The 24,315-nt window shown below is 42.1% G+C and overlaps 1 protein-coding gene across 1 annotated transcript in view; it reads right to left on the bottom strand.

The window, feature by feature from the left end:
• The window catches only part of LOC122816787 (dynein axonemal heavy chain 8-like), a 9,517,065-nt gene that overhangs the window by 8,810,673 nt on the left and 682,077 nt on the right, over window positions 1–24,315 (bottom strand). The window contains 1 exon segment of the mRNA XM_044089814.1: window positions 23,048–23,149. Coding sequence (XP_043945749.1) covers window positions 23,048–23,149 — 102 coding nt within the window.

The following is a 24,315-nucleotide window of genomic DNA, read 5'->3' as shown; positions in this document are numbered from 1 at the left end:
GCCCTCCGCTCAGAAGATGCAGAGGCAGCCCTCGGTACCGAAGAGATGGGCTCCGAGGCTGATGTGGGGTCCAAGCTCACCCGGGCCGAAGCACCGAGAGGTAGGCTCGAAACTGAAGGAATACAATTCGAAGCGTCCCCCTCGGGTCCGACCGGACAGCTGAGGACCCTAGACCCCGAGGATGGCACCGAAAGGGTCGGACCTGATATCTGAACTGAGAGACCAACTGAGGTAGCTGGAACCGACCTATCCACAACCGGAGGCACCGACAACTCTGGCTCCGAAGGCTCAGAGAGGCTCGGAGGAGGAACATCGATCGAGTGTGAGTGCACATTAGGCTCTGGAGCTGACTGGGACGGAGCCGAAAGCAAATTTGCGAGCGCCGAAGTCTGAAGCAGTCTACACACCACTCGACATCCTTATCAGGAAGGCTCCTAGAGGAACTGGAAGATAGAGTGGGGGATCTAGATTGCTGGAATATAGGCAACCTAAGAGTCGGGGAAACCAGTCGAAGTTCAGATGACTGGCTCAGAGAAGTAGTGTCAGTTATCGGCTCCAAAGTTCCTAGAGCTGAGATTGATGGATCCACTAAGCTAACCTCTATCAGCACCAAAATCAGTGGAGCCGATGAAGATGTAGCCACTTTAGCAATTTTGTCTGACGGCTCCGACGAAACAGAATGGGTGGGAGACCACCTTTTTGTAGTTTTAGGTCTGTCTTTTTGGAGGAGGAAGGGGATTTAGAACAGGACGATGAGGATGTCAATTCCTCCGCAAAGGAATGTTTTAATAGTCCCTTCAATATCAGTTTGTTCTTCCTCTCCTGAAGAACACGATGACTGAACGTATGGCAAAACAGGCAAGACTCTTGGAGGTGAATAGCCCCCAAACAGTAAACACACAAATTATGCCCATCAGTCAATGACATCTTTTGGGCACATTTAGTACACTTTTTGAAGCCCGAAGGCTTAAGATCCTTAGAGTCTTTTGACATAATGCAAAAACCACAATCCGCAAAACAACACACAATAATCTTAACAGAAAAAAGGATAAACGGAGGACTAGGTCCTCTAATTTAAATGGGCCTAGCCCTAATAGGAAGGAGAATAAACCGAAGACAAGGTCCTCAAATTTAAACGGGCCTAGCCCAATGGGAGACAAACAGAAAGTACAGTTTTGTACCTACCATAAATGTAGATGTTCGAGTGCTCATACAGCTGCAGTCATTACAGATGGGTTATCCTGCCGTCAGGCGGGTCCTCGGTCGGCCGAATTCCAAAGTCTAGGTCTGGCGTCGGTTGTCGCCACTTCTTCCCTGACGTCAGTGCGGCAGGGGTATAAAAGAGGCAGCCGACGCCATTTTCTTCAGTTTTTCTTGCCCCAGATGTCAGGTGCCCCCAGAAGGAAGGCAAACATAATGTTATGCAAAGATGCACTGTTGATAAATCAAAAAACAGTAGTTGCAAGCAAATACACCATAAAAGAATACCCCAAAAAGGTTATATGAAAAGGTGTTTGTCATAAGGCCTGTCCTAAGAGGGATGGAGGGAGGAAACCTGGACTGCAGCTGTATGAGCACTCGAACATCTACATTTATGGTAGGTACAAAACTGTACTATGTTCATCGTGCATACAGCTGCAGTCATTACAGATGGGTAGAATCCCAAAGCTAAGTAAGGGTGGTAGGCGCTAAGTGGAACTAGGAGGGGCTAGTATGCCCTGCAGGACTGCTGTGGCAAAGCCCGCTCTAGATTTAGAGTATAGTGGGAGGTGATAGTGCTTGGAGAAAGTGTGCACTGAACTCCAGGTGGCTGCTTCCAAAATGTCCTTGGTAGGGACCCCCCTGAGGAAGGCTGCAGAGGTAGCTGTGGCTCTGGTGGAGTGGGATCTGATGCATGCAGGCACAGTTTTTCCATGAAATGAGTAACAAAAGCGTATGCAATGGGCTATCCATTTTGAAATTGTCTGTTTGGAAATAGCCTTTCCTTGAGCACCTGCAGCATAGGACACAAAGAGTTGCTCAGATTTCCTGAATGGCTTTGTCCTGTCCAAATAGTAACGAAATTGTCTGTGAATGTCCAAGGAATGTAGCAGTCTTTCCCCTTTGTTTTGTGGATTAGGATAAAAGGTAGGTAAGTGGATAGTCTGATTCAAAGCTACACTGGATACTACCTTTGGCATAAAGGTAGGGTTGGTTCATAAGGAAACTCTGTCCTGATGGAAAATGATGAATGGTTGCACAGCCATGAGGGCCTGTAGCTCTGAAACTCTGCGTGCTGAGGTGATAACCAGAAGAAAGGCTGTTTTCCATGACAAGTACTGTAGCTCTGTTGAAGAAGCTGGCTCGAAGGGAGGAAGGGTCAGCTTTTCCAATACGAAGTTGAGGTCCCTAGCAGGGACTGATAGTTTCCTTGGGGGTTTTATATTCTTTGCCCCTCTGAGGAACTGTCTTAAGAGAGGATGAGAGAATAAAGGAGGATCTGCGTTGTATTGTGCAGAAATGACTGAAGCATGGATCTTGATGGAGGAGAAGAAAAGTCCATTGTTTAACATCTCAGCTAGGTACTGTAAAATTTGAGGTATATGTATTACCCAAGGATTCTGTCCCTTTTCTTGATTCCAGGCACAAAATTGTTTCCATTTGGCAGAGTAGGCTTTTCTAGTAGAAGGTCTTCTGGCCTCCAAGATGACATCCTGCACCTCCTTGAAGAGGAGAATCTGCTGGGAAATCAAGGAATTCTCCATGCAGCCAGATTTAGGGTTTTGAGATGGCTGTGAAGGGTCTTGTAGCTGTGCTGGGACAACAGAAGAGGGACTAGAGGTAGGGTCCATGGTAGGGAATGTGTCAGGCTCTTCAGGAGCGGATACCAGTGTTGTCTTGGTCAGTCTGGAGCAAAGAGAATCATTTTCGGCCTCTCTGCTCTGGCTTTTAATAGAACTTTGGGCAGCAGAAGAAGAGGCGGGAAGGCATAGACTGTCAATGTTGCCCAACTGAAGGAAAGTGCGTCCACTTTCCAGGCCTGTGGATGATAGGTCCTTGAACAAAATTTTTTCAACTGGCAATTTCTGTGGGTAGCAAAGAGATCTATGTCTGGCTGTCCCCATGCCTGAGTTATCTTTGTGAAAACTTGAGGATGCAACTTCCATTCGTGAGGATCTTTCATATTTCTGCTTAGCTTGTCTGCCAGTGTGTTTTCCTTCCCTGGCAGGAATTGTGCCTGTAGTTGAATTTGCAATTCCAGTGCTGTGTTCCATAGGGTCATGGCTTGCCTGCACAGGGGGTATGAATGAGTTCCCCCCTGTTTGTTTATGTACCACATCACTGTGGTGTTGTCTGTCCTTATCAATAGCTGGCCTGGATGCAGTAGGTCTTTGAAGGTCATAATAGCATTGTGCATGGCTAGCATTTCCTTTTGGTTGATGTGAAGGTGCTTCTCTTTTCGGGTCCATTTTCCCTGAATGCACTGATCTGTCATGTGTGCCCCCCAGGCGTAGTCTGAGGCGTCTGTTGTGATGATATGAATTGCTTGAGGTACACAGAAAGGAAGACCTGTGTTTCTTTGGAAAGCTTGAGCCCACCACAAAAATTCCTTTTGAAGGCATGGAATGAGTGGTATAGTTGCTTCCAAGCTGTGGCTGTGTTGAGACCATAAGGTTTTTAGGTACCATTGAAGTTTCCTCATATGCAGCTTTGTACATGAGATTAGTAGGATGCAAGATGCCATGAATCCCAGAGCCTGCAGGACTTTCCTTGCAGTTAGCCTGGTGAAAGTTGCCATTTTTCTGAAGTATTGAGACAGTTGCCCTTGTTTGTCTGGCGTGAGGTAGGCCATCTGGGTGGTTGTATTCAAGCTGGCACCCAGGAAAATTATTTGCTGAGAGGGTATTAGTTTTGATTTCTTTTTGTTGACTGTGTATCCCAGGAAGTTCAAGAGTTTTATTACAAACGCCAGGTGCTGCAGTAGTATGTCCTTGCTGTCCGCTTGGATCAGGCAGTCGTCCAGATATGGGTAGATTTGTATCCCTTGTAGTCTGCAGAAGGCGATTACTGATGCCAGGCATTTCGTAAACACTCTGGGCGCAGTAGATAAGCCAAAGGGCAATGCAGAGAATTGGTAATGGGTTGAACCTGCAAGAAATCTGAGGTATCTTCTGCAATCTTGTCTGATAGGGACATGCAGGTATGCCTCCTTGAGGTCCAGTGTTACCAGCCAAGACTCCTTGCCCAGCATGGGAAGAAGCTGCTGTAATGTGAGCATCTTGAATTTTGGCACCTGTAGATATGTGTTTAGGATGGATAGGTCTAAGATAGGTCTCCAATCTTTGTCTTTCCTTGGTACCAGGAATAGTCTGGAATAAAGCCCTTGACCTTGTTCTTTTGCAGGTACCTCTTGGATTGCTTTCATGTCCATGAGAGCTGAAATTTGTTTTTGTGCCTCTGCCCTTTGATTTTGTGGCAGGTTTGGCATGCATCTCATTTTTGGAAGGGTGTGAAAGTGGAATCTGTAGCCTCTGTCTATAATGTCCAGAATCCATTTGTCTTTTGTAACAATATGCCAATTTTTTGAGAATAATGTCAGTTTTCCGCCCAAAGGTGCTGCCATTAAAGCTTTGCTTGGCAGGTGTAGGGGGAAGTCATTGTGTCTGTTTTCTAAAAGACTGTGATATATCTTCTCCACCTCTTGGGGTTGGTGCTTGCCACTGTCTGGCTCTGAAAGATCCTTGAGGTTGCCCTCTACCCCTTGAGTGTCTGTATCTGCCCCTTTGAGGTCTGTCCGTGGCTGGAAAGGACCAATTTTTTGAAGGCCAGTTTCTGCTGAAACGTGGAGGTTGTACCTGCTGGAAATCTTTCACTGTTTGCATTGATTTCACTTTTTCCTCCATTTTCTTTAGTACCTCCTTAGCTTTAACACCAAACAATACATCTTTTTGAAGAGGTGCATCTAATAATTTAGCTTTGACATGATTTGGTAATGTTTGCTCTTTGAGCCAAGCATGCCTACGTATAACAGACCCCGTAACAGCAGCTCTACATGAGGCCTCTAAAGCATGAAAACCACACTGCAAGGTATGTTTACCCACTTGCTCTGCACCATGCAACAAATCCTGCAACTCTTTTAAATCTGGTTGTTCTGGTTGTGTCATCTTGTTTTTCAGCTGAGATATCAAAAACTGTTGATACCTTAACATATGGAACTGGCAGTTTAATGTCCTCAAGGTTAAAGTGGCCGAGGTGTACACCTTTTTCCCCCACCTTTCTAAAGCTCTGGAATCTCTCTCTGAAGGTAATGGGTTTTTAGCAGTAGAGGCCTTAATTCCCTTGGGACCCTGTGAAATTGTTTCTGGGTCAGCAGTATGGCTTTTATATAGGAACTGGTGAGAATCAGGAACCCGGTAATACCTGTCTGGTTTAACAGGAGCTGGAGGCAAAGAATCTGGATTAAGGCTGGCTTCTGTGTACACATCATCCAATATATCTAAAACAGGAGGGATAGCCAGGGGCCTATGCTGGGGGAGCAGAAGAAATTCCCTGAGCCTTTTCTTGGAATCTGAGTAATCTTGGCCTTCCCAGTGAAAGTGTTCCCTCAATGTATGCAGGGTTTCCCCAAAAGAGAAGTCCTCAGGGGGGGAGACCGAGGGAATAGACTCCTCTGCATCAGAGTCTTCGAATGGAGAATAGGCATAATCCTGGTCCTCAGATAATTCTGAGGTAATAGAAGCTTGATCTGAGGAAGGGTAGTCTTCCTCTAATCTGGGCCTTTTGTCAGAGGGGGGTTGAGAACCCCTGATAAGAGTAATCAAATCCTCAGCCATTTTAAGCATCTGCTTTTTAGGCATGGTGCCTTGAGAGGGGGTCTGAGGAACCTGTTTTTTGGTTTTCATGGCTGCTTTAGATTTAGTGAAGGCTTTAATAGAGAAGGAGGAAGGCCTGAAGACTCCTTGAGAAATGGCAGGCCTGTCTAAATTCTGAGTTTCCCCGCCAGGAGTGGCGTCAGTATCTGTAGTAGGAATGAGGGCCGAGGAGCCTGCGACCTCGGGTACTGAAGACACCGGTAATGTAGTGTCATCGGTACTCAGGGGCTGCGTAGGCGCCTCGCTGAGAACCGGTAGTCGGCCTTAGCGTGGTTTCAGTAGATGGTGCGGACCTCGTATGTCGGTCCTTATCTTTGCGTTTTTTGCTCAAAACTGGAGTCGGAGTATCCGACAACATAATATAATTAAATTTTTTGCCAAAAAAGTGAAGGGCGATCTCCGCCCGACGCTTAATAGTGCGCTTGTTGAATCTAGCACAAAAACAGCAGGCCGAGACATCGTGGTCTGGGCCTAAGCAAGGTATACAGAAGGAGTGAAAATCCTTATGCGGTATTTACTTCCCACATGAAATGCAATTATTAACTTTTTCTGACATCGGTCTGAGGCAAGAAAAGTTTTCCCAACGGGGTACTTGGCTTTCAAGAAGACTTCGGCTGAAATACTTTTGTAAATCTCAGGAGCTGGCCGACCGGCACTTGCGAACTGCTTCTGCTTCGGGCACCGCGCGGCAAGAAAGACTGAAGAAAATGGCATCGGCTGCCTCTTTTATACCCCTGCCGCACTGACATCAGGGAAGAAGCGACGACAACTGACGCCAGACCTAGACTTTGGAATTCGGCCGACCGAGGACCCGCCTGACGGCAGGATAACCCATCTGTAATGACTGCAGCTGTATGCACGATGAACATCAAGGACTAGGTCCTCTAACTAAAATGGGCCTAACCCAAAGAGGAAAGCAGCCCACACAAATTAGCGATGCAGGGATACCAAAAAGGCCAATGGAAGAACGGCCAAACAACGTACAACAAATACACAGAGAAATAAGCAGCAAATAGTCCGAAACAGACAAAGACTGCAATAAACACACAAAACTAGCAAGACAATATAATATTATCCAACAACCACAAGAAAAAGTATTGAAAAATATCACTTAGCCACGACCAAGAAGAATCACGTCTGAGCTGAACGAGCAGCAAATGAGATCTGGGGAATAGTAGTGATGCATGACGGGATACCTCCTAGCCACGAGCCAACAAAACGTTTTTGAGCTACAGTATGGCCGAGTCGCCGAACCTCGGCTCCGATCCCAAGAGTAAGAATGAAGGCGAGATAGGACTACAGAACATAGTATATTATCCCTTGTGCATTTCAGACCACCTTACAGCTGATAGAATAGAACCCCTTATTGTTGAAACTACTTCCCTGCTCACCATGTGTGGTCTTTATTGCAATGTGGGTGGAGTGTATGGTTCCCATACCTAAGGGAAATACCAGCATGGTGCTGCCTGTCTCCTCCGTGGTATGAGTAAAACACATATGCTGCTCCATATGTGCTAACATGACATCGAGGAATTTGAGGAAGAATGAAAATGGACAACACAGATGGAACGTTATGTTGACTACATAACTTTTTTTACAGATGTCCATTTCATTAGTTTCTCAACTGACGGGACAAAGTCCCCAGCTACTGTAACCTTGGGAGGCCCTCATGGAAGGATATTCTGGAGTACTGCAGAGTCAAAGGCAGCCCGGCTCCTGGAAATCAAATCTAATTTGTAATGAGTAATAAAGGTGTGAGAATTAGTCCAAGTTGCAGCTGCACAAATGTCCTCTAAGGAAGCCCTTGACCAAGAGGCTAAAGAAACTGTCATAGACCTTCTAGAATAAGTTCTAGGAGGTATGGGCAAGGATAAACCTTTTATTTTTACAATAAACAAAGGAGATACATTCAGTTAACTATTTGGTCAGTGTAACTTTGGATACTGGTTTGCCCAGTCTATTAGGAGAAAAGGAAACAAATAACTGGTCAGAGTTTCTGAAGTCTTTGGTTCTGTGGAGATAAAAGCAAAGTTGTTTATGCACATACAAAAGGTAGAACATATGCCCTCCCTTATTTGAAAAGTTAGGAAAGAAAATTGGTAGATTAATGACCTGGTTTATGTTGAACTCAGAAGTCATCTTAGGCAAGAAAGATGGATTTCTTTCCAAGGACTCCCTGTCTTTTAAAAAAAAAAAGTAAGGAGGTTTAGAAGACAGAGCCTGGGGTTTGGGTACTCATCTAGCTGATATGATAGCAACCACAAAAATGTTTTTCCAAGACAAAAATTTAAGTTTTACTTTGGCTGAAGGTTCAAAGGGAGTTTGTGTTAAGCCCTGAAGTGTCACCATTAAATCCCAAAGAGGAGTAGGATCCTTTAATTGGGGTCTAAATAAAAAGGCTCACTTGAGAAAGGCTTTATAGAGTTTAGAAGAGGCTAAGGTATAGCTATTTTTGCCCAGGTGGAAATTTGAAATGGCACTCAAATGATACTTGAAAAGCTAGCCCCTTCACTGAAACTTGAAGCTAGAAATTCAAGGACAAATGGCACCAGTGCTGAAAAGGGATCCAGATCCACAATAAGGGCCCAGAAAACAAATCTTTTTCATTTACTTTTGCAACTTCTTCTACTAGAAGCTTTTTGAGAAGATATGATGGACCAGGAAGGAGAGCCTTAATTGTCTAGCAATCAACGGAACTGGAGAAAACATATGCTTAGTTTGAAGCCTGTTAAGTCTGGATGAGTCATACCTGTCAGCTGTTACAGGAGGTCTGGAGTGGGATCCAGTATCCAGGGCAGATGTAGAAGATGAGGCCAGAGGAAGGGGAAGCAAATCTGATGAAGCCAGAAGGGAGGAATGAGGATAACTGTGGTCTTCAACCAGAATACTTTCTGTAGAAATTTGGGAATTAGAGGTAATGGTGGGCAAGCATAAAGGAAACTGGAGGGCCAATTGTGGAGTACAGCATCTCTCGCAGACTCCCCAGATGGAGGAATCAGGGCAAAGAACCTGTTGCATTTGTGGTTGAGGAGAGAAGTGAACAGACTGCAGCATGGCTGGCCCCATTGAAGGAAAATTCTCTCCGCCACTTTGACATTGAGAGACCACTAACGAGGCATCAGAATGGACCTACTTAGTTTGTCTGCAATCATGCTGGATTTCCCTGGGATGTGCATTGCTATCAGAAAGCAACCGGAAGAGATTGCTCATTACCACACTCTCAGTGCTCCTTGAAAAAGTGGGTAAGATCTGGTTCCTCCCTGTTTGTTGCTATACCAGACCACTGACATATTGTCCGTCTGAATGACAATTGACCCAGCTGGGAGAATGCCTTGAAAGTTCTACAACTCTAGCAGAACTGTTCTCATTTCCAAGACATTGATATGCATCTTGGCCTCTTCGAGTGACCACGTGCCTTGGACTGTCTTTCTCAAGTAGTGCCCCCATCCCAGATGGGAAGCATTTGTGGTCACAGTGGCTATGGGCAGGGGAAGAACAAATGGACAGCCTTTGAAAAGCTCATCTGAATGAATCCACCAAAGAGGATGTCTTTTGCATGCTTATGTGAGCTTGACTGGAGTGTTTAATGAATGTTCAAGAATGTACCACTGGAATGAAAGTGTTAATTGAAGAATTTGCATGTGAAACCTGGCCAGATAAACAAAGGTGATAGCCACGGCCATGGATCTCAGGGCTTTTAAGATCAACTGAGCCAGAAAAAAAGAACTCAGAATCACTTTCTTAACTTTGGACCTCAGTGTCTGTATTCAAGTAGAGGGAAGAGAGGCTATCTGACTGACTGTGTCCAGATGAGCACCTATGAACTCCAGACTCTGCATCAGTATGAGTTGTGATTTGTTGTAACTGACTGTGATTCCTATATGAACACACAATGGGAGCAAGTAGCCCCTTGCCTGTAGGAGTCAATGCCTGCTTGGGGCAGTTTGGAGCCAGTCATCTAGATATGTGAACACTTGGAATCCCAGCAGTCTCAGGTGAGCTGCTAACACTGCCAAGCATTTGGAAAACACCCTGAGGGCTGTGGTGAGAATACAGAGCAGTAATCTGAACTGGTAATGACTGGCTCCCAGCCAGAAGCGCAGGTATCTTCTGGTGCATCTGTTCATTTTGATGAGATAGTATGCATCCTAAAGATCTGCTGAGCACATGCAATTGTCCTTTCGCAGCAGCGGCAAAATGTACTGAACCACGACCATATGAAACTTTGAATATTGTATGAACTGATTTAATTTGCTGAGATCTAGAATTGATCTCAAGTTCCCTTTCTTTTTTGGCACCAAGAAGAATCTTGAGTTCCAGATCCAGATCCTCTCTGGTCTGAGGACCTCTTGGATGACTCTTTTTTTCTAGCAGCTTTTTTATTTCTATAGTCACTGCTTCCCTCTGATTGGGTGGAACATCAGGGATCTTTTTCACACCGGTGGGGCGGTACAGAAAACAGTATAGTATAACCTCTGGATACAATTCTCTGCACCCAGGAATCTTTCGTTATAGACAGCCAGGCTCTCCAGTGCAGAGACAAATGTCCCACACCTGCCTCTGGAGGGGAACAGCCGGGCTTCCTTTCATGAGTGCTGAGAGGGCTTATCTGTGATGGAAGTCCTGAAGCCCTGGTTCTGCAGACCACCTCTGCCATGAGGGTGGTGTCTTCCATTCTAGTTCTTCCTCTGCCTCTGGGGAAACTATCTCCATGTCAGTCTTGAAAAGGACCCTGGGATATTCTAAACCACATTTCTCTACCTCCTCGCTGATTCCTTGAGAAAGGTGTTTGAGAGGGAGAGGTTGAAAAACATACACCATGACAGACAGGATCTTTCCCTCTTTCTCACATCTGGAGAGTATGTCCTTTACCTTGGGGCCAAACAAGGAAGAGCCATTAAAAGGCACACTGATGAATGAAGACTTAAAGGGCTCTGCAAAATCAGACAGTTGCATTCAGGCATGTCTTCTGATGGCTATGCCTGAATCCACTTTCCATGAGGTACCTTCCACTGCATAGAGATCAACATCATGGATGCATTTGAAATAGCCTAGAAGGTGGCCAGTTGTGAGGAGACTATTTTATCCTCATGGACCCAGAAAGATATTTGGCAAGCTCCTTAGTCAGATCTCTTTGTAATCTCGTAAAATGTACCAGATAATTTAGCTTCCTGAGCACAAAGGTTGCTGAAGCATACACGTGCTTTCCAGATCTGTCCAAAGCCCTGGACTCTATATTAGTGGGATGGACAGAGGAACTCTTTTCTGCCAGTTATTTCCTATTGGCTGCAGTCACAACCATGGCACTGACTGGGACTCCCTTGCTCCAGTGTGCCGGGTCCTTGGGAGGACTAGAATTTTGTCTGTTTTTTTTTATATCGGCTCTACAATATCTGGATCGTTCCATGCTCATTGAGAAACAAGCTCTATGAGCTCATCGTCCGGTTAGCGGTTACCCAAGAAGTAGACTGGCCAGACCCAAAAGCCTCCAGGAATTCCAATTCCTCCTGGGAGTGGGTGTTGGAGGACCAACCACCTTTTTGTTTCAGGGGCTCCAGGATGTCTCCGAAGGACATGTCTTCAGGTGGAAATCTGGGGAACCTCTCCCCTCATCAAAATGGTTGTCCCCCCTGACAGATTCCTGAGGGGAATCCAGGTTCCTTCTTGTTTGCTGACATACCAGACATGTTCTCTACTAAGGGACTTCCACAGTGGAGTGTTCTGGGGAAGTATGGAAGAGATGACAATGTCCTGAAGGACCAACTGGAAACTAGTTAAAACTGGCAAAGCAAAGTGGTCTAATCTGAGAAAGACGGGGATGTCACTTCTCTGGACAAAGAGAAAGCCCTTTCCACAACCTCAAACACAGAATGCCTAGGGGACAGAGAAGATGACAGCAAAGTAAACAGAAGTTCTCCAACCGTTGGCTGCTGCAACCCCACCAGCACTTTACCTAAGGAGGGAGTTGATCCCAAGCTGCTCAGTGCTGATGTCCCAAGGGAAAAAGATGGCTCTGGAAGCTTCAGAGTCGACTCCAACCCCCCCCCCTCGACCTGGAGCCAAAGCTTTGGCTCTGACAGTCTTCCGGGTCTGAAAGACTCAGAGCCAGTAGAACCAGTCAACTCAGGGAAACCACCGTAGTCAAAAAACAAGTCATCTTTGGCTCCAAAGAAGACACACCCCGAGGTCTTGGATCCAAGGGCTCCAAAACAGTGGGTCAGATCAGATAAGGAAATACCAAGGGGGAAGTGGACAAAGGAAAGGTTACACAGCACCAAAACTAAGAAGCACAGGGGAGACCACAGGCTCAGCTTTCAACAACAGTACAACACCAAATGTTCCTTCTTATGGGAGCAGCAATCGCTGAGTATACTCCTTCACAAGCCTTTTGTCAGCAAAAACAGATAAACCAGCATGTAAACGTTTAAGACTGGAACAAGACTTCTTTATTCACAAAACAGTAAACCAAAGCGCTTTCGCCTGAGAGTCTCAGGCTTTTTCAAGGTGAAATAACTGTGTGGCTATTCAGCATATATAACACTCTTAATAGGCCAAACCCATTAATTAGATCATAAAGAATTAATCAATTAAAAAATTAAAAACAGTTGTTGTTACCTTCAAATAACCTAGTTCATGTTAAAGTGCTGTGGTACTTATAAAACCAATATTCATTAAACATCCATACAACTGCATAATTTAAAAAGTCTATATATAATTTAAAATAAAGTTGCACTCGTACTGAGTAAACTGTACAAAAGTAAAAATTAATGGGTTTGGCCTATTAAGAGTGTTATATATATATATATATATATATATATATATATATATATATATATATATATATATATATATATATGCTGAATGGCCACACAGTTATTTCACCTTGAAAAAGCCTTAGACTCTCAAGCGAAAGCGCTTGGGTTTACTGTTTTGTGAATAAAGAAGTCTTGTTCCAGTCTTAAACGTTTACGTGCTGGTTTATCTGTTTTTGCTGACAAAAGGCTTGTGAAGGAGTATACTCAGCGATTGCTGCTCACATAAGAAGGAACATTTGGTGTTGTACTGTTGTTGAAAGCTGAGCCGGTGGTCTCCCCCTTGCTGCAAAGGAAAGGTTGTAGATCCGGTAGGAGTTATAACTGGGAGTAGTCCCATCTAGATCTGTACTCTGAGAAACTTCCTCATCATCCTATTCATATCGGCTCCTGATAAGCTTCTGGAAGATCTAAGAGATGATGTGGTGGCTGGAGTTCTGCAGTACGTATGTGGAGAACCCTCCAGGAAAACAGGAGCTGAGGGTATGGATCTGAGGAGATCTAGGTTTTGAAACAGTCGGATCTGAAGTAGACCGATCCAGCTTCATAAGCATTTTAGAAGAAGGCCCTGCTAAAGGAGCCAATGAGAAAGAATGGTCTACAGTCCTCTTATTGGACTCCTTTTCCCTGGTAGCTGAATCTGACTTACTCTAGTCAGTTTTTTTGGAAGGGATTTGATTCCCAGCAATTGAAGAAGCAAAGGAAGAAGGCTTCTCAAGACTAATTTATTCCTCCAGTCAGATAAGACTCTGGAGTTAAATCCACAGCAGACTGAACAATCCGCATGCAAGTGTGCAGGGCCTAAACAATGCGCACATTTCCTGTGGGCATCTAAGTTGGGAAGCTTATGCCCACAGGTAACACACTTTTTAAACCCAGTTGGCTTGTCAGCCATTGTTGTATAAGTAGAGAAACACCTAAAAACACTAAAGATAGAATTTTTTTTTTGTAGTGGTGGAAAAAGGGAAAGAAGTTAGCAAGAAACTATCAACAGTGGTAGAAAAAATTACTAAACTGAGTAGTTGAAAGGGAAACAGTGTCTACAACGGTACTTTAAGTAGGTACCAAGAAATGGTAGCTAAAAAGAGTACAGAAACTAGCTATAAAGATTAAGGGTGGGAGGTAGGAAAATTAGAAAAATATAATAGAAAAAAATCTGAGACAATAACTCATGAAAAAAGGCTATATTAAACTCAAAAACTTGAGAGCAATAGTATCCGAGTCTAAAGCTGAATGACACGGCAAATGAGATCTGGGGTATGTTAGGTTGGTGGGGCATTATGGATAAAGGGAGGAGCTCGAGAGTTCTTGGATCAGATGATCTGGTAAAAGCGGCCAGTTGGATTTGTATCTCAGATGCAAAACCATCAGTTGGGGAATGAATGAAAAGGACAATATCAGATCTCTTCATTACTTCCAAGCTGAAGTAAACAAATCAAACCAATAAAAAATCCAACTAAGCTCTCTCTTGACAGCAGAAAGACAGAGACAAATCTGAACATAAGAAAAAAATGTTTCATAAGACAATCTTAGGTACTACATATGAGTAAAAAGTAGGTAATCAAATCATCTTTCTCACAGCAGAACAGGAAAGATTAGAAGTAGGATTCACAAAATCAGAACTTAATTTCAGCAGAAGGTGGAGACTAGCCCAGCACTGATACTAAACAATAAAACGTGATTCAGAAAGGGCTATAAACTGAACACTCATGAATAATGAGATGCTTTGAAGAGCTCTGCTAAGTTTATCATAGGCAGCCATCATCTATTATGCTGATACTTTCAGCAATCTGACATTCAAGTGACATCAAATTAGTGAGCAAGCCCTTCTCAGAAGCTCACCATACGGCCAGATAAGATTTTTTTTTTTTATTACAAATTAGAAAGCAGGGAGGCTAAAATAACAAGCCCAAAATGTCTTCTGCTCAGTGAATGGATAAACGTATGGCTACTTGCTGGGAATATAAGCATGGAAATCTGTGACACAGCAGATCAAGCCTGTATTTCAGCATTATTGCCCTTAGCTCCTATTTTCTGAATCAGTGGCAGACATTTTACATTTTGCTTTTCCACAACTTCCATTCCTGAAGCTAAATGCAAAGTTTTCTGAATCTTTTTCTTGAATACTGACAGTTGTTTACTCATGTGAAAGCCAACTAGGTACCTTGCGGTTCACTACAGACTCTCACTGAGGCTTTAAGATTGTAATCTCTGGGTTCACTGATTTTTAATTTCTCCAAGTCTTTTGGGTTTCTAATACCATGATGGGAATGGACCCCATTCTTAAGTCAAAGTCTGATTAAAGTTCATGAAATTACTACTGATTCAATCTTTGATGTCGGCCAGAAGTGCTCTTCGCAGCACCCGTAATGTGCCCAATAATGACTCCTTCTGCAATTCGTACTGAGTTACATGTGTTGGTAACATATCTAAATATGACTGTAGATCCTTTTTATAAGACCCATTGCTCCTACTATTATTGGAACTGTCTGGGTATCTTTTTTCCACATTGCTCTCGTTTCTGCCTGCAAATTCTGATATTTTATGACTTTGTGTCTCTCTCTGTACGCAAGACACTGTAGTCACTGGGTGTAACAATTTCAGTGATCAATGTTACTTTTATCTTCTTTTCATGGATCACTATATCTGGTTTTCAAGCATCTATATTTTGAACTGTTGGCAATGGGTGGTCCCATGTGATGTAGACTTCATCACAGTATCATAGGAAGTTACTCGGCTAATGGCCCTAGGGCCCTTACAGGCCTAGCCAAGTTCTTACCCTTATTTCCACAATCAGCATCTATTACCCCTGTTCAAGAGGGACACATGTGGAACCCCAGGTTGAATTTACAGTCACCCATCCAATCGTCCAGAATGCATTTGAAAAAGGCCAGTGAGGTGCTCTGTTTGACATGAAATGGAAGTCTGTTACAAAGGTGTGGTAACCTCTGGGAGACAAATCTGTCCCTCCTGCAGGTTTTATTAATGTCATATACCAGGTTAAGGTCTTTAGAGTGAGTAACCCATGTACCACTTGACTTTTCGATATGAAGCATTTGCAGTAACACAGGGTCAGACGTTGCTTTATACACAAGGCTGAGATCACCTCTGAATAGTCTACATGAAACAAAATAAAGTAACAGTGATTTCAGACAATCCCCATAGGACAGATGGTGAAGACCTTGACATTTCCTTGCAAGGAACCTTTGTGGTTTCTCCAACTGCTGCAGGTGCTTAGAAACATACATACCAAAGGGGGGGTTGTGCTCAATTATTGGCCTGATGAGGGAAGAGTACAGGAAGGTAATAACTTCTTTTTTCCTGGTGACAATGCCCTTACTTATAAGATGAGCAATATAGAATGCCCTTCTTACCACTATGGAGACATAGTGGTCAAAGATAAGGTTGCTGTCAACCTGTGTGCCCAGGTCTCTCACCACTGACTGTGTTGCTACTGATGTGGTAGTCAGCAGGAACATTGCTTTTACCAAAAGGAATGATAATACATTTTGTTGCACTGAGTTTAAGGCCATGCCTTTGCCACTAATCATTTGTTTGTGTAAGATACTGATATCATTTGGAGATTCTATGACTGCTCCCAGTCTGCAGTCATCAGCAAACTTTGCCAGCCACAGACCTTTAATTTTTGCTGGTACTGCAGAGAAATAGATCCCAAACAGTACAGGTCCCAGGACTGATCCCTGTGGAACACCACTGGTTACAGGTCTGCTGTTGAAGGTGGATTCCCCTATTTTGACTATATGAGTTCTATCAGTGAGCCAGTTAGTGACCCATCTAATAATATAAGGGTTGATGCCTAGTTGGGTGAGTTTGTCAATGATGCCTGAGTGGGGGATAGTGTCAAATGCCTTGGCTAAGTCCAGGTAGGCTGTATGTACAGATTTGCCCTCGTCCAGGGCCTTGGTGACTGTCTCAAAGAGGTCCACAAAGTTTAACAGGTATGATCTCCCGTTGACAAATCCAGACTGAGTATGGTCAAGTGTTTGGAGATCAGCTATATCTTTGCTGATAAGGTCCATGATGATTCGCTCCATGACCTTGCAAATAAGGCTAGTCTGGCTATTAGGTCTATAGTTCCCAGGGTCAGTGGAACCACCACCTTTGTGCAAAGGAATAATGGTGCCTGTTTTCCATTCAGCTGGTATAAAGCCGGTGCTTAGACTATGATTGAAAAAGAGTACCCAATGGCGTTGCTAATTCATGTTGGAGCCCATGCAGGATGCAGCCTGCAATGTTATCAGGTCTCATAGATGCTGTATTTTTGGCCTTAGAGAGAACATTTATGACCTATGATGCTTTGTGGCTCACGTTTTCAGTGTTTTTCAGCCACTTCAGTACCATAATGTTTGCACAATCCCCAGTGCAACAGTCTTGCCACATTATTATGCCTTTCAGTACACAGCCCTTTTGCCATTACTATGTCACAACTGACAACAAGGAGTGCAACTGTTTCAATTCTGTTTTACAAACCCTAAATTTGTTTCTCCCACATATTCAATGGACTTTGTAAACCGACGTGTATGTAGCCCACTGTCTTGCGCTGCCAATATTAACCTTTCATCTCTTGGATTAAATTCACTTCTCCTTAACCATTCCAGTCTTCGATCCTGATCTACACGAAGTTCTTCCAGACGTTTTCTGTACCTGCAACTATATTTATGCATTTTCCACATTTCATGCCTTCTCATCTGATACTTCACCTTATAGTCTGTCTTTTGTTTTTTGGCACATTCAGTTGCTGCCTGATTTTTATCTACTTCTGCTTTGATTTCCATTCCCACTTGAGGCCAATATGGTTCTGCTAGACTAAGCAGGGAAGTCATCTTAGATTTATTCTTCTCATGTTTCAAAACTTTCACAACATTTGGGTCTTGTGAGGCCAGCAGATATGTCTGCAGTTCCAAGACTGCAGCTCTATACATGTAATCAATTTCAAGGAGGGCCATACCTCCTTCGGAATTGGGAATATATAATCTTGGTATGCACTGATTTTTATAAAGCATCCTTCCAGTTTTCCTATCTAATCTATCCAACACCTTTTGGGGCCAGTCAATCACTCCAAAACTGTAAGTTGAGACAGGAAGCGCAAATAGGTTTATAGCATGAATGTTGTTCCTAGATGTCAATGCTGTTTTAAGAATTAATTTAAGTCTCCCAAAATATTCCTTACTAAGTTTTATTCACATCTCTTCATGTTTTATTGTTGATCCTTCACCAATTCCCAAATATTTATACACTCCCTCTTGCTCAAGTTCTTTTATATCACATTCTTGTCCCAAACTGTTTTCTTGGTGCTGCAGTTTTCCTGCTTTAAAGTTTGATTTTACACATTTATCAAGACCAAATTACATTCTTATATCATTTGAAAAAGTTTTGACTACTTGCAGTTGTGCTTTCAGTTCCTCATCTGATGAGCCATACAGTTTTAAATTAGCGACAAAGAGAAGATGAGAAGTCTTTACACCTTGATGTTTTCTACGGAGCAAAATTATAGCCATGGCCTAATCTGTTAACTAGACAGCTTAATGGGTTAAGGGCAAGACAGAATAGCAGCAGTGACAGGGAGTCACCCTGCAATATCCCCTTTGAATTTTTATCCCCGGAATAATAACTTGTCTTCTATCATGGCTTAATTGCAAAGAAGTGGTCTGCAACTGTTTCATGGTCACTGTAATGTAATTGATTAGTGTAGGATGTATCTTATACATTTTTAAGCACTCTTTTATCCATGAATGTGGGATGCTGTTAAATGCTTTTTGTAGTCAATCTATGCCATACTTAGATTCGTCCCCTTTTTACAATTCTCCATTATGACTTTATTTACCAACAAATGATCCTTTGCTCCATATGACTTTCTTTTATTACCCTTTTGTTCTATTGCCATGATTGAATTTTCTTCTAAATGACTATAAACTCTGTCTGCATCAGTTCCGGTTTATAGTTTATATGTCATCGGAAGGCAAGTTATTGGTCTATAATGTTTAGGATAACTTGCAGGTTCACTCTTAAGTAGGAGCATTGTTTTTCCTGTTGATAACCAGGTTGGTGTCTGTTCGGAGTTCGCATATAAATAGTTCTTACTTATGGCTAAATCTTCATGCAAAGATGTTAATACTTTTAGCCAGAAGTTAGGGCCTGGGGTTTTCCAATTGGAGGCTTTTCTTAACTTTATTTCAATCTCTCTGGCCGTTACTTCATCCTGTTTCATATCCTGTACCTTTGAACTTCTTATGCTTTTTTTTTACTTCTTCTATCCATTTAGCATCTTTGTTATTTTCCACAGGATCTTCATAGATACTTCTCCAAAATGTATCTATTTTTTTTCTTTTTTTGGGTGGTCTTTCAATTCCTTTTGCTTTATCTCCCAATTCTCTATAGAACTTTTTGGGGTCATCAATAAATTGCTTATTTTGTACATTTCCTTTATATTTATCTGTGTATCTTCTAAGTTTTCCTGCCTGTGCTGAGATTTTCAGTTTATTTGCAATAGTGCAGGAGAGAGATCATGATGCTTTATAACACTGTGCATTGCTTTTATCACGTCTATTTTTCTGAGTATTTTTTTATCTGTTCCCTCTTCTATACTCTTCTGACAATGACACTTCTTGTCTTAATTACTTTATAGTTTTCTCTATTTGATACTTCCATGATGGTATTCGATTTCTCCCCTTCCTTTACCTTACTACCCTGTGTTCTTGTGGTAGAATTTTATCTGTTATCAATTTAGCTGCACAGTAATATATTCTGTTTACTTCTGTTATATTGCATGGATCTCTATGGACAGCCCTAATTACTGTGTTCATTTGTTTTATCAAAATTCTGACTTTTGGGGTTTTATTAACCTCCTGCAATCTATTTCATTCACTGATCTTAATATGTCTATCTCTATTAAATCAAGCAACTCTTCTCTGCTCATTTTCTTCTAAACTGAGGGCACATTTTTTGTTTGCTCTGTGGCATCTTCCTGTGGCATTTTCTATTCAATTTCATCCTGTTTTATCTGTTTCTATGCCATATGGGAACTCACTGTACTATCACTCCTCAACACTGACAGCATCAGAGTTGCTACAGTTTCCTGTTCCTTCCCTTGCTGACCAGCTTCAAGTGAACATTTATACTGGTTTCCTGTGGAAGGCTCCAAAATATCTTCATATGGCAACTGACCATTAGCTTTCTATTCCACTGGTTTCTCTTTAATTTGGATGCCCATTGCTCTATCCTGCTGTGATGCTTTCTGAGATTTTCTACACTGAATCCTTCACTTTGCAGGTAATCCATAACCTCAATTTCTGTTTCTTTAACTTCTCCATTACCAATTTTCTTTTTTACTTTTTCTCTTTGTCTTCTTATTTTTTGTATTGCAAAGTTTTCCACGTCTGGATTCCTTTGCCTGTATTTCTCTTCAAATATCTTTGGTGCTGATCTTTTTGTATAGGTTAGTTTTGCTTTCTACTTTGCATAAATATTCTTCTTCTTCTTCTTCTGCATAAATATTACACCATATTAAATTTCTTTTTCTTTCCCATGTCCATATTTCTTCTTCAGATATCTCCTGATCTTGCTGTTTCTCTCCTTACTTTTGGGACTCGTTCCATCATGCTGTGATGTAATCTGTGTTAGGCATTCTATACCAAATCCTTCACTTTCACTTTGCAGGCATTCCATAACTTCAACTTCTATTTTTTTAACTTCTCCTTAACTAATCTTCCTTTCCCTCTTTGTGATATTTTTTTGTTGTGAAATGTTCCATATCTGGATGCCTTTGCCTGTATTTCTGTTTGAATATCTTTGGGGCTGCCTTTTTCATACTGATTAATTTGGCTTTTGAAATTACATAAATATGGCAACATATCAAATCTCTCTTTCTTTCCCATGACCATATCTCTTTTTTATACTTTTCAAAAATCTCTAGGTTTTGTTGTTTATATTTTCACACTTCCTCAGATGCTTCAAAGTTTCTTGATCTATATAATTTTTTTTCACAAATCTGTTGTATTAGTGAACAGAAATTTTTACTTGAAGCTTCTGACAGTTTTTTCTTGTGGAAGTATTTTTCCTTTCCTCTAATTTCTCTCTTAATCTTTGTGTATATCTTATGACTGGAAATTCTGGGCTTTTGCATAATAGTAACAATACATAATTTCTTTTTTCTTATCCACTCTATCATTTTTATGGCTTTTCTTTCTGACTTTTGTGGACTGCTACTTCCTTCTACAACGGGGGGGGGGGGGGGCATGCTCCCCCTGGGCCTAGCCTGGCCCTATTTTAGGAATGTTTCCATATTTTGAGGATTCTACACTGTCATTTTTTCCAGTCCTGGCACCAGTGCGTCTACTAGGATTGGGTGCTTTTTTATCCTGGGTCTTCTGCACCCAGCTATCATTTTTAATTTTTGACCTACTTCTGTCCATGACATATGCTATATAAAATACAGTCCATATATCAGTGTTGACTTAGTGAGATTTTGTGAAAAACAAGGTCCACCTCATGAAGGTACTCACAGAGACTTGAGGATGAATTCAGTGTCAGCAATACTACTCTCCTTTGCTTGCTGACTTATCATCTTTCCATTCAGACCACATATTACTCTCCTTTGCTTGCTGACTTATCATCATGGTTGCTTTTATAGTACATTAGGAAAGCACGCAACCTGAATCATTTTACAGAAGACAAATGAATACCTACCTGGTTAACACCATACAAGTCAATTTTTCTCCTGTTATGCCAGCAGAGTGATCCTTAGGCATGTGTGACTGGGGGTTAGTGAATGTAACCTGATGCCAGGAATACCCTGCATTCACCTACATAGCAAGCTAATAGCTAAATATATAGGTTCATACGTTCATACCAGACTATCTGCCCTAGGGCATTTATAAGCCTAGCCAGAGTATGTTTGGCTTTCGCCACCCATTTTAAATTAATTTTGCTATGCCCTTTTTCGAGGTTAGTATACTGTGCCTCTGTCTAACAGTGACACAGAAGTGATACCCGGGGCAAACCTATGATCTCCCATCCACTCATCAAGATTCCTCTTGAAGAGAGTCAATGAGGGACTCTGCCTAACCTGGACTGGGATTTTATTCCAGAGTGAAGGGAGCTTCTGGGTTATGAATCTGTCCCTCCAGCATGTCCTATTTATTTCAGTGCTGAGGTTCAAGTCTCTCGAGCGTGTAGCTCGATGGGATTTGGATTTTTTGAGGTGCAGCATGTCCCTTAATTCCGGGTTGGACATGGCTTTATACGTCAGGCACAGATCACCTCTGAGCAGGCGGTATGCCACTGAGTAGAGCTGGAGTTTCTTTAACCGGGCAGCATATGGCATCTGTTTAAGCCCTTTGATTCTCTTGGTGAGGTACTTTTGGGGTCTTTCCAGTTGCTGCAGGTGTATGGTAAGGTACATCCCAAAAGGGGCATTGTACTCGATTATGGGCCTGATGAGGGATGAGTAAAGAGGCACGATGACCTCCCCTAATCTAGATATGAATCCCTTCATGATTAGGTGGGCTATATAAAATGTTTTTCTAACCACTTTGGCCACGTGGTTGTCAAATGAGAGATTGCTATCAACTTGGGTCCCCAGGTCCCTAATTACTTCTTCTGTACTTAATGGATTACCACCTATGTGGTAATTTGTGGGCACTTTGTTTTTGCCAAAGGGGATGACTATACACTTTTTGGAGTTTAGCTTGAGGCCATGGCTCTGGCACCAGTTGTCTGTTTCTATGAGGCCCTTTTGGAGGATGCTTGTGTCGGTTGGAGAGTCGATTATGTTCAGCAAGAACTAAACAAAAGTATCTCTGTAGGCAAATGGAGTACTCTATAAGTCAGTGGTCATGGTAGGGTGGGAGATTATGCTGGAAAGTCATCTGTTTATATCTGTACGTGTACAGGGCTGTACTTATGGCTGGTTATACATGACAATGATCATTTTATATGCTTCTTCATAGTACTCCTTTCCTATGGTCACTGTACAACCATCAGTATAAAACTGATGGTGGTGGGAATGTAGCCACTCTGACTGACAGCTGTAGGTGGCACAGGACCTTAGAAAAAAACTTCTCTATGAAAAAAATTCTGGTTGGTAATTAACTTGCGCACACACACACACACACACACACACACACACACACACACACACACACACACACACACACACACACACACACACACACACACACACACACTAACCTGCAGAACACTAATGTCAATAAAGTCAAATACATAAAAGAATGGGTTTTGTATGTGTAAACCATATCCAACAAACATACTCATAAACTGCACTAGCATCGGTGTCACTATAGCAGAACATTTTAGTACTTTGTTTTTTTAGCATCTGCAATAATAAAATATACTGTACGGTACCTCCATTTTTTTAATTACACCTTGTTCATTCTGATCCCAAATAGAAGACCCACTACTGCCAGTGATATATGCCTTGCAAGCTGTAACCATTTGATTTGTGACCTAAATATAAAATAGAAAACATTTCCATACCATAATTTGTGACCTAAATAGAAAATAGAAAACATTTCTGTAACTTAATTACATTTTAAATAACAGATGTTTCATTTAACAAACGAGGAAACAAACCAGGTATATTGTAGCTACCATTAGTTTAAAAAATGACTCCAGCATGATTCAACTCATTTAACACTTAATTTTCATTCTCCATGCTTCTATACAAAATCATGCCTCGTTCTTAACATACCATAGATCTTGTTTGCTGCCCTTTATATCCACCGAGCATTGTCAAAGAATAACAATATCAATATGACCAGAAAAAAATGGGACTCAAAGATAGGAATAAGGTTTCTTCAGCTTCCTCAATCCTTCGAAAGAATGACATGGGAGGGGGGTTGGTGGGAGGGTAGTTTAGGAAGACTGAAAATGGACAACACAGATGGAACATTTGATGACTACATAACTTTTTTATCAGATGTTGTGGATTTTCATTTGTTCCTCAACTCTTGAGACAGAGTCCCCAGCTACCTAAAAACCCCAGGAAGATTCTAAGAAGAATATTCTTGAGTACTGCTGAATCAAGAGCTGCTTTGATCCTGGAGACCATATCTAATCTGTAATGAGCAATAAAAGTAAGATGAGTGGCCCAAGTTGTGGCTGCACAAATATCATCTAGGGAAGCTATGGGCAAGAATGCTGAAGAGGCAGCCATAGATCTCATGGAATGTGCTCTTGGTGTCTTAGGTAAGGACATCCCAATTTATTATAGAGAAAGGTGATACAATGCCCACTTTACTATACACAAAGGTAATACAATCAGTCAACTATTTAACTAACGTTACTTTAGAGACTAATTTGCCCAATTTTGAATCTGAAAAGGATATAAAAAAGAAGTTATGTACTTACCATAACGTTCCATGTGAGTTGTTCATCTCACCTTCATTCTGTACTGATGGGTTCTGAGCCAATCCCTCAGCTCCGATACGGCCAATTGCAAAGTCGAGGTCTTCAAATAGCTCGAGGCAAAGTCCCTATCCCATGATACACCTGGAATTACCTCAGATCTTGTTTGCAGCGTATAATGATACCATATGTCATTCTTTCACTCCCAAGAAAAAGGTATAGAAGGATTGAGTAACCAGGATGTATCCAGCATCTCGGTCATATAT

The sequence above is a fragment of the Protopterus annectens genome, chromosome 1.part1 (genome assembly GCF_019279795.1).
Source record: "Protopterus annectens isolate FY-2018-M chromosome 1.part1, PAN1.0, whole genome shotgun sequence".
In the NCBI taxonomy this organism is placed as follows: Eukaryota; Metazoa; Chordata; order Ceratodontiformes; family Protopteridae; genus Protopterus; species Protopterus annectens.
This window is presented reverse-complemented; position numbering and strand designations above follow the sequence as displayed.